The following is a 12,769-nucleotide window of genomic DNA, read 5'->3' on the forward strand; positions in this document are numbered from 1 at the left end:
CGGTAAAGTGAAAGATCATTTATTAATTTGTTATATTGATGATATTTGATTGATACATATGTATAGCTTGAGTTGATAGATAAAAGTTATAACAATTGATTATCAAAACATAGTAAACAAATATATGATTATGATTTGATTTTTTTTTTTTGATATTATGATATTTTTTTTTAAATGATCACTTGAAAATAAATAAATAGCTAGATATAATTAATTATTGATATAGTTATAAAAGTAAAATTGTGGAGATGAAGAAAGATAACCGTTATAATATGATAAAGAGTAATAGTGATAGAGTGTTTTCAATAATCATGAAAGAAAAGTTAGTTGGTAATCTAATGGTTTCAGATTTGGTTGTGCATTCGATAATCGTTGCTTACAATGGTGTTTTAACGATTGTATTCAAAGCATTCACAAAGTCTATTTGGAGTTTAAAGTCAATCCTAAACAATATTGATGCTGACGATGAATTTCATCTACCTCGAGAGAATATTGGTACCAAATGGCCAAAGATTACAATAGCATGTCTTAACGACAATCAATATCTATCAAAGCATCAATTATCATTATTATCAAATATATGTAATGATATTATAAATAATAATAATAATCAAGACATTAAAATTAGTATAAGAAATCTATCAATAGTAGATTATTTCAATAGATCATTAAATCCACCTTTTAAATCAGTGAAAAGATTGTGTTTGGAGAATAATGATAATAATAATGACAACAATAACAATAGCAATGTTTGTGAAAGTAAAAACAGTGTGGATTGTACATTTAATAGAGACAGTCAGTTGCTGGTCAATGAAATAGTGGAGGAGACTAAACACTTGGAGAGTTACTATGAAAAGGTAACACCTTTGCTTAAGGATAATAGAAATCACTATAAACACTACAACGATTACGTAGAGGAATCAAGTTTAGTTGCATTCATACTTGGTGATTGTGTTGGTAGTGAGTCCACCACATTACTCTTGCAATTGATCGATCAACTTAAACAATGCATCGAAAGTACCAACGATCTTAAGAATCTCTACACCTGGATGCCACTTCAATCTCTACATATATCGATTAGAGCAATATAATATTCAAGTAAGATAAACAGCAAACAAACAAACAATAATTTATTTCTAATAATTCCAAAATAATAATATTTTGTTTTTATATTTTATTACAATTTCATCATCACATCGACATTTAATTACAAATGTTGATAAAATCATAAAGTCATTCATGATTGTTAACTAAATGTGTGTTTTTAATCTAAAGATATCGATATCTTTTGAAAAACAAGTACTACTTTTTATTGTCAGAATTATTCATAGAACATCTTGTGTATTTTTATTTTCAAAACAACCAAACCACCTTAATTTTGTCAAAAAAAAAAACAAAAAAAAATTAACCAATAATAGTGAATTTTAATCCAAATCAATATAATATATTAATAACAGTAACCATTTTTGTTCAAACAACACACCCAAACGATATTAATTTTATAAAAACATTGGAACAAACAAAAAAAAATATGGTTGTAGTTTGTACATGATTTATATTTAATATATTTTTAATATTAAGTTTTGACTCTTCAAATTAGAGTGGTTTGTGGTGGTAGTGGTGTTGGGTGAATGATGGTTTAATGATGAGTGGGGTTTTGTGTGGAGTAATAACTGTATAACACACAAGCGAATAATATGATTCATATAAGACCATAATATTCATCATCATATCACCAAACATAAAAATATAAAATATAGAGTGAAGAACTCAATATATCCAAAAAATAAACGATCTAATCAAATTTGAAAATTTGTATTAATTAATGGATGGTGTTGTGCCAATCTGATTGGAATCATCAGTATTTTTTTGTTTGCTATACTGTGTTTGATACCTTTTCTTACTTTGCTTTTTTTTTTTTTAAAATCTATGCTAATGAGTGATGCCATTTCCAACTGACACTTAAATATTGTCATGCATGATTATGAACCTCTATATCACAATTAAAAACTAACAACAGTGCAAAACAGAACATAAATTTTATTTATACTTTTGTAAGTAAGAGATAATCGAACAGTTATAATAATACAATTTATTCGTTATAAAAATATTAATTTTTAACATACAAAATTATAAAACTTAATTTAACTAAAAATTAATATTTTATATATAATAATTTTATTTATATTTATCACTTTTCTCTCTGTTTGATGTTACAGCATCTCTTAAATATTGGAAAGATTTAAAATTTATTACTTTTCATTCTAAAAACAAAAACAACAGCAACACCACCAACAACAACAATTCCACTACTGCTAACACGTCCATCTTATTTGTTCGTTTTGTCACTTTTTTCTATAATACATAGAACCATATTTGTGTGTAATAATAGTAATAATAACGCGATGCTGTTATCATTAAACTAGATTTGATTTTATTATTATTTGACAATAAAATAATTTCCAAATACTTGTGTAAATCCAAAGTTACATGTAAATATAGATAGACAAACAGATTATTAATAAATAATAGTTTTTAGTTTAAAGTTAACTTCAGGAGGACATTGAAACTTTTTAGTTTTTCTAGTTTTCAAAAATGGAGTCTATAGATTCTCCAATGGAAATTATTGATATTCCCGTTGTGGAAAATATAAATAATGATCACGAAATTCATGATCACGATAATAATAATAACAATATTAATAATAATAATAACAATAACAACAATAATGGCGATAATGATATCGAGATGACTTCAATCAATTTTGGTGACCACAACCAAACTGTCGTGGGAATGAAAGTTATTGCAAAGAATTTTTCATACGATTGTTCAAAGAAAAGAATTTTAAATGATTTAAATTTTTATTTAGAGGTAATTATCAATTAGTAGTTAGTTATTTTAAATGAATGGTATGGTATCTAATTTTTAATGTTATTTATATGTAGCCAGGAAAAATGGTTTTACTTTTAGGTTCACCGGGTTGTGGAAAAACCACTTTGATGAAAGCACTCGCCCATACAATGGGAAAGAAGGATAAATTGGTTGGTCAACTTCATTTCAATGGAAAGCCAGCGGATTCCAGGACACATCATAGAGATGTATCCTATGTGACACAGGAGGATCTTCATGTAGCTTGTTTCACTGTGAGACAGACCTTGAAATTCAGTGCCGATCTTCAAATGAAAGAAGGAAGCACCGAACAACAAAAGAATGAGCGTGTTGATCAGATTCTAGAGACATTAGGACTGAAAGAACATCAAAACACAATCGTTGGAAATGAATTCATTCGTGGAATTAGTGGTGGTCAAAAGAAACGTGTTTCAATTGGTATTGAAATGGTTAAGGATGCCAAACTATATCTGTTGGATGAACCAACCACTGGCTTAGATTCAACTACATCTTTAAGTGTATTTATCAATAGCTATTTAATTTACTTTATTAGAAATTGAAATATTAATATTCGAACATTTAATACAATAGATTTTAAAACAATTAAAAGAAACTGTTGTAACTAGAAAATCATCATGTTTAATCTCTTTGTTACAACCTGGAATTGAAATAACCAATCTATTTGATTATTTAATGGTTATGAGCAATGGTGAAATTGCATTTTTTGGTCCAATGGAAAATGCTATTCCTCGTAAGTAGAATTCTACTATTAAAAGAAATTGTTAAAGTTCATTCACTAATAATATATTTCTTTTCTTTATTTTATCTTCTTAGATTTTGAATCATTAGGATTTAAATTACCAAGTCATCATAATCCAGCGGAGTTCTTCCAAGAGATTGTTGATGAACCATGGTTATACTTTCCAGGTGAAGGAGAGCCTCCTTTAAGAGGAACGGTCGAGTTTGTAGATGCCTATAAACAATCGAAGGTCTATACTGATTGTATCGACTTTATCAATGATACCAGTAGGGATGCTGGATTCATATTCACAGATAGTGTAGGCTTGCCAGAGTATACAACTTCCACTTGGTATCAAACTTTACGATGCACAAGCAGAGCCATGAAAATGGAATTCATGGGAACACAGTGGATCAAGATGCGTGTCCTCAAGAATATTGTAGTTGGATTGATGCTTGGTACTCTATACTATAAGCTCGATACCAACCAGACCGACGGTAGAAATCGACAGGGTCTGATGTTTTATAATTTGATGTTTATCTTTTTCTCTGGATTCGGTGCCATCTCCACTCTGTTTGAACAGCGTGATATCTTTTATCAGCAGCGAGCAGTCAAGTATTACGATACATTTGCATTCTTTAACTCTTTGTTCTGGTCGACTCTCCCGCTTTGTTTGATGGAATCGGTTGTGTTTTCCACCATTGTATACTGGTTGTGTGGTCTGCAGCCGCACGCCGATAACTTTTTCTATTTCATATTGATATCTTGGGTGGTATTCTTGTTCTCTACAACTTTGTTTAGAGCAGTCTCATCGGTTTCACCAACTAGTGTCATTGCGGCAACCGTTTCTCCCATCGTTCTCATGCCATTCATTCTTTTCGCGGGATTCGTTGTGAAGAAGCCTGTCATTCCAAATTGGTGGGTTTGGGCATATTGGATCTCGCCATCCAAGTACGGATTGGAGGGATTGCTCATCAATGAACAAGCCGGTGTACCTTATCACTGCACCGATGAAGAGAAGATGCCGCCTCCATTTGTCAAGAATTTCGCTGCACCCTATCCAGCTGGTTTCCAAGGTCAACAGATATGTCCTTATACCAATGGTGATCAATTCCTAGACGAGTTGCACTACTACACAGAGTATCGTTGGAAATGGTATAACCTTTTGATCTGTGTTGGATTTGTATTAGTTTTCAGTGTGTTGAATTATATGTTCCTTCACTTTGTGAGATTCGAACACATCAAGAAGAACTCTGACTCAGAACGTAGAACTCTGAAGGCAAATCAAGTTCGTCAGCTCCGTTCAACGGGAAGTCAAATCAAACTACCAAGACTCAGAAACTCAATGTCTCGAATCAACATCCATCTCTCAGACGAAGACAAGCCCAGTGGATGCTACATGGAATGGCGTAACCTCAGCTATGAAGTCGATATCAAACGTCGTAGAAAGAGTTCACGTTTACGTCTACTCAACGGAATCAATGGATATGTTAAACCTGGAATGCTACTTGCATTGATGGGTCCATCTGGTGGTATGTTAAAATAGTTACGAAACTAATGAATAATTCAAATATTAATATTAATCTTTCTTGTTTATTCAGCTGGTAAATCAACACTTTTAGATGTTTTGGCAGATCGTAAAACAGGTGGTCATATCGAGGGAACCATAAAGATTAATGGTGACTATCGTAATAAATATTTTACAAGAACATCGGCGTATGTAGAACAAGCGGATATTCTTTTACCTCAGCAAACAGTACGTGAACACATTGAATTCTCTGCTTTGAATCGTCTGCCAGAATCGATGTCTTTCGATGAGAAACAAAGATTTGTCGACAAGATTCTCGATACTTTGAACCTGAGAAAGATTCAAGACAAACAAGTTGGTTCCGGTGAAACCTCAATTACACCATCTCAGCGAAAGAAGGTAAATATCGGAATAGAGTTGGCATCTGATCCACAATTGTTGTTCCTCGATGAGCCAACCTCTGGTCTTGACTCTTCGGCTGCCCTCAAAGTGATGAGCTACATCAAGAGAATTGCCAACTCTGGTCGTTCCATTATCTGTACTGTTCATCAACCGTCAACCTCCATCTTCAAACAATTCGACCATCTTTTGCTATTGAAGAAAGGTGGTGAAATGATATATTTCGGTCCTATGGGTAAGGGTAGTCAACTTGTTCTCGATTACTACTCTCAGAGAGGACAGATTTGTGATCCGCTGGCCAATCCTGCCGATTTCATTTTGGACATTGCCAATGGTGTAGATCCGAATTTCGATCCGGTCGACGCATTCAAACAGTCGCAAGAGAATGAGGTGATGATTCAAGAGTTGGACAGTGGTATCACACCAGAGGGTATCAAACCTCCAGAGTTCAGTGGCGACTATTCTTCGTCTGTCGGAGTCCAATTCCGTCTGCTGATGAAGCGTTGTTTCCAGAATCAGATAAGAGAGCTCGCCAATATGAGAGCTCGTTTCTTCCGTTCTGTGTTGTTGGCAGTTGTACTTGGAACCACTTTCCTACGTATTGGACATCAACAGGTTGACATCTTCAATAGAAAATCCATCCTTTTCTTCTGTGCTGTCTATGGTGGTATGGCTGCGATGTCTATGATTCCAGTGATCAAAGTGGAGCGTGGTTTCTTCTACCGTGAACAAGCTGCCAAAGTGTATCGTGTGTGGATCTACGTATTTAGTTTTATTGTCACGGATCTACCGTTCCTAGCAGCCAGTGTCATAGTGTTTAGTGTGATCACTTATTTCCTGACGCATCTATTTGCTACGCCCGGACGTTTCTTTTACTTTACACTTGTTCTCATTTTCACTTATATCAATTACTCAATGATTGGAGTGGCATTGGCATCGGTTCTACCCAACGAAGAGATGGCTTACAGTGCAGTCGGTGTAACTCTGGCAATTTCCTCGCTCTTTGCTGGATTTATGATTCCGGGACCCTCGATTCCCAAGGGATGGAAATGGTTCTTTGATATCAATCTACTGAAATACGCTACGCAGGTGCTGAATATCAATGAATTCAAGGATCAACGATTCCGTTGTACAAACTACGAAGGTGCCATCCCGATACCCATCCAAAACAATGGTACCACCCACATCAAATATTTCTGTCCATTCACAACCGGCGAACAAGTGCTAGAATCCTACGGTATCGAAGTTGATCATCTCTACAGTTATTTCGCAGTAGTTGTTTCCTTTGGTTTAATTCTATCTATTCTAACTTATTTATCATTCCGTTTTGTTAGATATCAAAATAAATAAATTATAAATAAACTATATAAAATATTGCATTATAATATGATACTATTAAAGTGTATAGAAATAGTAATTAGACTTTACTTGTTTTAATTAAAATTGAATAAACATAAATTACAACTTTTATTTATTTATTTTTTTATTTAGTTTGGAAGTTTAATTACTCCCCAATCTACTAATTTAACAATAAATTTCATCATCGTATTTCTAATAGCTTCACCTATTACACCTACATTACTACTATGCATTCTCTCAGTGTTGGATCTACTAATATCAATTGCTTGGAATCCACGAGTGATCATTTGTTTCTCGTAAGCTTCCAATGTTTCGATGAATGGTTTCTTGTTAATGAAAATATCGACCAATGTATGTGCCAAATCTGAGGCACTCTTCATTGCAGTATTTGCACCAATACCAGCATGCGAAGTCATAGCATGAGCACTGTCTCCAAGTAAAGTTACTCTGGAAGTTGGTTGTTTGGCATAGGGTTCAGCTTGTGTAAGTTCAACAGGTTTCGTTTCGATCAGATGTTCAGGCTTGGCAAGTTCATTGAAAAGTTTAATTACCAATGGATTAAACGACTGTGTTCCTTTACGCATACACTCCAACAGCTGTTCTTTACTTTGTGGGAGTGGGGTGTTTGGTTCTGGTCTCCATTCATAGTTGACCAATATCATTTCACCTGATTTCTGAGCTTCTTCTTGTTCATCTTCATCGATCTCCTCGTCATCCTCTTCTTTCTCCAAACCAAAGCTAATAGCTTCCTGAAAAGTTTTGATTCTTCCAAAGATAATAGTATTCTTAACATTGCCAAGAGTTTTAATGATAATGCCATTCTCTGTTGGGAATATAGCTTTAAAGATTTCCGCATCGACATTCGGAATCAATGCTTGAATCCTATATACATTGACATTGGCGAATTTGAAATCCGGTATCTTCTTTTGTCTTACAGCTGATTTGACACCATCTGCTCCAACCAGGATATCACCTTCCACCGAAGTATTGTCTTCAAAGGTAGCAGAGACACCGTGTTCATTCTCCTCGTAGGTTCTCAGTCTTTTACCAAATTTGATATCGATGCCTTCCATCAAGATCTTTCTTAATTCACCACGATTGATTGTATTTCCACTTGAAAGGTTCATAAGAACATTCAAATTCCTATCGGAAATGACAAATTGGCCAGGTTTGAATAGTTTTTCGATTCTTGTGAACTTCTCCTCTGATACTGATTCCTTGATTGCTTCAATACCGTTTGGTTTCAAGCCAATGATATAACCTTGTGATCTTGTATCCGGAGTTTGATCTCTTTCGAACACTTGTACATTGATCTGATTCGTACCGTGTTTTTGCAAACCATTTGCAAGAATTAAACCACCTAAACCACCTCCAACAATTAATACTTTATTTCTATATATAAATAAATTAAAATAATAAAGAAAAAAATATTAAATTAATATAAAAAATTAAAATCTCAATGAAAATAATAAATTTACTCTTTTAATTCCGTCATTTTTATACACAATTATAAATTTTAATAACTTAATAAAATTTAAAAGATAATTTAATTATTTTTAAATTTAAATCTAATATTATTTTGAATTGTTTTTACTAAAAAAATCCAAAGTCTATTTATAAATAGATTATTTTAATTTATTTTTAATTAATTAGAACATCTAATCATTTGTTGTTGGTTAACTCGAAATGTGTGGGGTTAAAAAAATATTTTGGTCTCAAAAACCTTGATTATAAGGAAACATGTATGATTAATTAATACATCATTTATTATCTTATCTACAGTTATTAATATCAGTGTTAAAGTTAAAATTTTAACTTTCTTTGATAAGAGAGAAATTGTTTTATTAAAAATAGAATACATGCCTTTAGTTATTTTTAAAAAAACTAAGCCATGTCATTATGATGTTAAATAAAATTTCATCATTAAACTGAAACGTAGGCAAATATCAACGCTATTGATTGTTTCAAAGAATGAATGTAAAGTAAATATTTACATTGTAATGATCTTGATAGATCTACTTTAACTATAGTTAAATTTATTTTTAATATACAAAAGTTAGTTGATTCTTTTTTTTATTTTTTTTTTTTTCTAAATTAATTTGGTATCTTTACTACACCCCAAATTAATAGTTTGTTTAATATTCGCATGATTGTATTTCTAAAGAGTTCGGAGCAATGCGAGAGTTCCTGTGAGTGCATGTGTTCTGTGCAATCACGACTGAGTTTGATTTGTTGTTGTCCACGCTCGACAATCATTTGTTCGTGTGCAGTCATTCTAATGGAGAGTGGTGCAATGTTTTTGATGATATCCGTAAGTGCATAGCCAAGATCAATAGCATCACGCATAGCCAAGTTTCCACCACAGCCACTAGTGGCGGTCATGGCGTTGATGGCATCGCCGATGAGCGTCACTCTAGAAGCGGCTGGCCATCTACATGGAAGTGCTTGTCTCATCGGTTTTGGCTGGTCATTTATCAAATGCTCTGGTTTCGCCACTCTATTGAGTAGGTCGACAACCAACGGATGGAAATTACCGGTATCTCTGCGGAGTGTGTTGAGCATGTATTGTCTTCCACCGGTTGGAAGATCAACGCGACCATTCTCAACCAAAGGTCTCCACTCATAGTTGATCACCAAACATGTATTTCCTGGTTCGTTCTGCTCCATTATTCGCTCGATGGAAGCGATGTCCTCGACTCCAAAATTGATAGCGTCGGCCTGCGCCTTTACTTTTCCAAACATGATGGTATTCCTCTTGTTTCCCAATGTCTTTGTGATGAGTGTGTTGTCCTGCTTGAACAATAGATCGATAACGTCATCGCCAACATTCGGAATCAAAGCTTGGATACTATAGACATTGACATCTTCCATTTGGAAGAGAGGCAGTTTCTGGTGACGCACCACAGAATGAACACCGTCAGCACCAACCAGGAAATCTGCTCGCTCGCACGAACCATCCTCAAAGAACACTGAGACACCATCGTTGTCCTCCGTATACGACTTGAACTTCATTCCATAGTGAACATCGATGCCTTCGCGTAGCAGACCACACAGACGATCTCTATCGACATACGACGAACAACTAAAGTTGATGAGCGGATTGAGCTGACGATCGGTAACAACGTATTGACCACCGGATTGAATGAGTTCCGATGTTAATCTATCATATTTCTCGATATCCAAAGCTTCTCTCAATGAATCTCTGCCCATTTGGTTCAACCCGATCGTATAACCCTTGAAAGCAGTCGATGAAACTGTCATTTCTTTTTCATAGATATGTACACTACATTTACCATCACCATATTTCTTTATCGCATTTGCTAAAGTAACACCTCCAATACCACCTCCAATAATAATAATCTTTAAACTGAGTAAGTTAAAGTTAGAGAAATTATTTTAAAAAAATTTGTAGAATTTTAAATTTAATTAAAAGATACATACTCTGTTTTCATTTTTTTATTTCTTTGTTTGTTTGTTTTGATAATAAATACATTAATTAATAAATTAATATATATATATTGTTTACTTTGATGATGATGATGGTGGTAGTTGATCTTTAGTGATCATTGTAATTGTACAACTAATGTTTATTTAATCATTGTTAATTTTACTTTCTTTATTTTTAGAGAACATTATAAATATGATAGATATTGATTGACTTGATATCATATCACCGACATTATTGTATCTTTTACCCAAAAATAAACGTAAAATGTAAACTTTAAATTGTTGTTATTGTGTTAGTTGTTTGGGGGTAATAACAACCTTTGATTAAATATAACTTTGGTGAGTCATAGTTTGTGATTCACTAACACAAAAAATTAAAAAAAATATTGAGTCGTATTACTTTTTTTAAACATTTTATTTTAAATTACTTTTATTTTAGATTATAATGTTATTAAATATAAATCCTTTAATAATAACTCTTGTATTTATTACGATTGTGATGTCTCTTGTGAATTATATAGACGCCAAGAACAATAGCTGCTGCACCTACAGCAGAACCTGCAGCGATACCACCGATCTGCGCACTGGTTAATCCTTTCTTCTTTGGTTTTTTATTATCACCACTACTATTGTTGTTGTTGTGATGTTCGCTACTGTTGTTATTATTGTTGTCACTCGAATTTACTTGGCTATTACATTGTTGACCAATGGCATTGTTGCTACTGTGAATTGTGCATTGGTCAGATGGTTTCGTGCTGTCACAAGAGATTAACGGAGTAACATTGTCGTTAGTGATATTGTTGAGATAAATCGATGAGGAGTTGCAATACATTGCTGTAGTGATGTTATTCGAGTTAATGAAACTGAGATTATCGAAATAGTTGACGGTCGCATTGTTTGTGTAGATAGAGCTACCATTTCCAACACCAACTTGGTTGTTGATGAATATCAAATTGGTGGCATTCGCTTGGAGTGTATCGGAATAGTAGATAGCTCCACCGTTGTAGATAGAATAGTTTTCAATGAATGAAGAGTTGTAGATATTCGATGAACCACCGCAAACATAGATAGCTCCACCATAACGAGATCCCATGGTCTCGTTGAAAACGCTCGTTCCAACCAGCAACTGGTATGATCCGGATCCTTCGGTTTCAAAATAGATGACAGCCGATCCACTGTTCCATTGGAAGTCGGAATCCAACACCGATAGATTGTTCTCATTGGCTTGGATAAATCCACCGTCCCAGTTCGAACGAAGTGAATTGTTGTAAGCGATGAGATTGGAAACCTCAACGGTTCCTACGTTTGAAATGAATGTAAAAATCGCTGATCTTCCTAGGTTGTATGCAACTGTTGAATTGGTAACACTAACCGATGTTTGATAGGCATCTACAATACCAGTGATAACTCCAACATTGTTCTTGATTACACTTTTAGAGATTTCAAGCTGACCTTGAGTTTCAGAGTAATAAACCGCACCCAAATATGCTGTATTATTGAAAAAAGTAGAGTTGGTGAGAACTATTTTGGTGTTGGCAACACTGGTTTGAACGTAGATGACACCACCATAACCTTCAAAAGCCAGGTTTCCAGCAACGTAAACACTGTCGAAAGTTAAAAGAGTAGGTGTCCACTGAGTGCTGATATTGACAACAGTACCATTGGTAGAACTATTTCCATTGATGATATTCAAATTGCTTAGAGTCAAGTTGGTATTGGTATTTCCAGTGGCAGAAACATCCTTAATGGAGATGAAAGAATTTAGGAACTGTAGATCGATTGTTGCCAATGAATTGCTATTTAAACTGGTAATTGTGATATCCTGATTTAATATATTGATAAAACTGTTATTGGTGCCAGAGTATACTCCACCCACCAAACTTAAAATCAAAGAATCCGATTTCGATTCAAGATTTCCATATGCTGCTAAACCAGATAGAATATCTGAGCAAGCAAGATCTAGAGTACTACCACATGCCAAACTATAAGATTTACTCGAATCCACATAAATTTGATCGGTTGAAATACATATTTGGAAAATTGCAAAAATATATAAAAATATAGATAATGATTTAATCATTTTTATTTGAAATAAATATATATATATATACAAGTTTAGTTTAGAAATTTAATAATTTTTCAATTGTTTCAAATTCTGAATATTTATAAGATTGAATTAAAAATTGGAAAGTTCAAACAACCATTTTATTAAAAATCTCGGTACTCCTTATCAAAATCTGGATATTTTTGATTTTTATATAAAATTGTCGTGTGAACTTTTTGAAAAAGGTGATCTCGAATAAAATGAAATTGATAATCAATTTTAAATGAAAGGTCATGATATTCGAGAAAAGTAAAAAATCTAAATCTTATCTATGAGGAATACAACAGCAGAGAAAATCATCAAG

At 33.5% G+C, this 12,769-nt stretch overlaps 5 protein-coding genes across 5 annotated transcripts; 2 read left to right on the plus strand and 3 right to left on the minus strand.

Annotated features, from left to right (window-relative positions):
- Nucleotides 1-272: 272 nt before the first annotated feature.
- Nucleotides 273-1,091, plus strand: PPL_03568 (uncharacterized protein; the record flags this gene model as incomplete). The annotated part of the gene is made up of 1 exon (XM_020574497.1): nt 273-1,091. The coding sequence occupies one exon, from the start codon at nt 273-275 to the stop codon at nt 1,089-1,091; it is 819 nt and encodes a 272-aa protein (XP_020435539.1).
- A 1,504-nt stretch (nt 1,092-2,595) lies between these two features.
- Nucleotides 2,596-6,905, plus strand: PPL_03569 (ABC transporter G family protein; the record flags this gene model as incomplete). The annotated part of the gene is made up of 6 exons (XM_020574498.1): nt 2,596-2,871; nt 2,946-3,407; nt 3,481-3,640; nt 3,724-4,243; nt 4,430-5,160; nt 5,230-6,905. The coding sequence occupies 6 exons, from the start codon at nt 2,596-2,598 to the stop codon at nt 6,903-6,905; spliced, it is 3,825 nt and encodes a 1,274-aa protein (XP_020435540.1).
- A 137-nt stretch (nt 6,906-7,042) lies between these two features.
- On the minus strand, nt 7,043-8,409 carry PPL_03570 (FAD-dependent oxidoreductase; the record flags this gene model as incomplete). Its single annotated transcript, XM_020574499.1, has 2 exons — nt 7,043-8,306; nt 8,393-8,409. The coding sequence occupies 2 exons, from the start codon at nt 8,407-8,409 to the stop codon at nt 7,043-7,045; spliced, it is 1,281 nt and encodes a 426-aa protein (XP_020435541.1).
- A 599-nt stretch (nt 8,410-9,008) lies between these two features.
- Nucleotides 9,009-10,366, minus strand: PPL_03571 (FAD-dependent oxidoreductase; the record flags this gene model as incomplete). Its single annotated transcript, XM_020574500.1, has 2 exons — nt 9,009-10,281; nt 10,356-10,366. 2 exons carry the CDS (start codon nt 10,364-10,366, stop codon nt 9,009-9,011), a joined length of 1,284 nt encoding a protein of 427 aa, XP_020435542.1.
- Nucleotides 10,367-10,827: 461 nt separating this feature from the next.
- Nucleotides 10,828-12,441, minus strand: PPL_03572 (uncharacterized protein; the record flags this gene model as incomplete). The annotated part of the gene is made up of 1 exon (XM_020574501.1): nt 10,828-12,441. One exon carries the CDS (start codon nt 12,439-12,441, stop codon nt 10,828-10,830), a length of 1,614 nt encoding a protein of 537 aa, XP_020435543.1.
- Nucleotides 12,442-12,769: the final 328 nt, after the last annotated feature.

The sequence above is a fragment of the Heterostelium album genome (assembly GCF_000004825.1).
Source record: "Heterostelium album PN500 unplaced genomic scaffold PPL_contig6, whole genome shotgun sequence".
Classification (NCBI taxonomy): domain Eukaryota; phylum Evosea; class Eumycetozoa; order Acytosteliales; family Acytosteliaceae; genus Heterostelium; species Heterostelium album.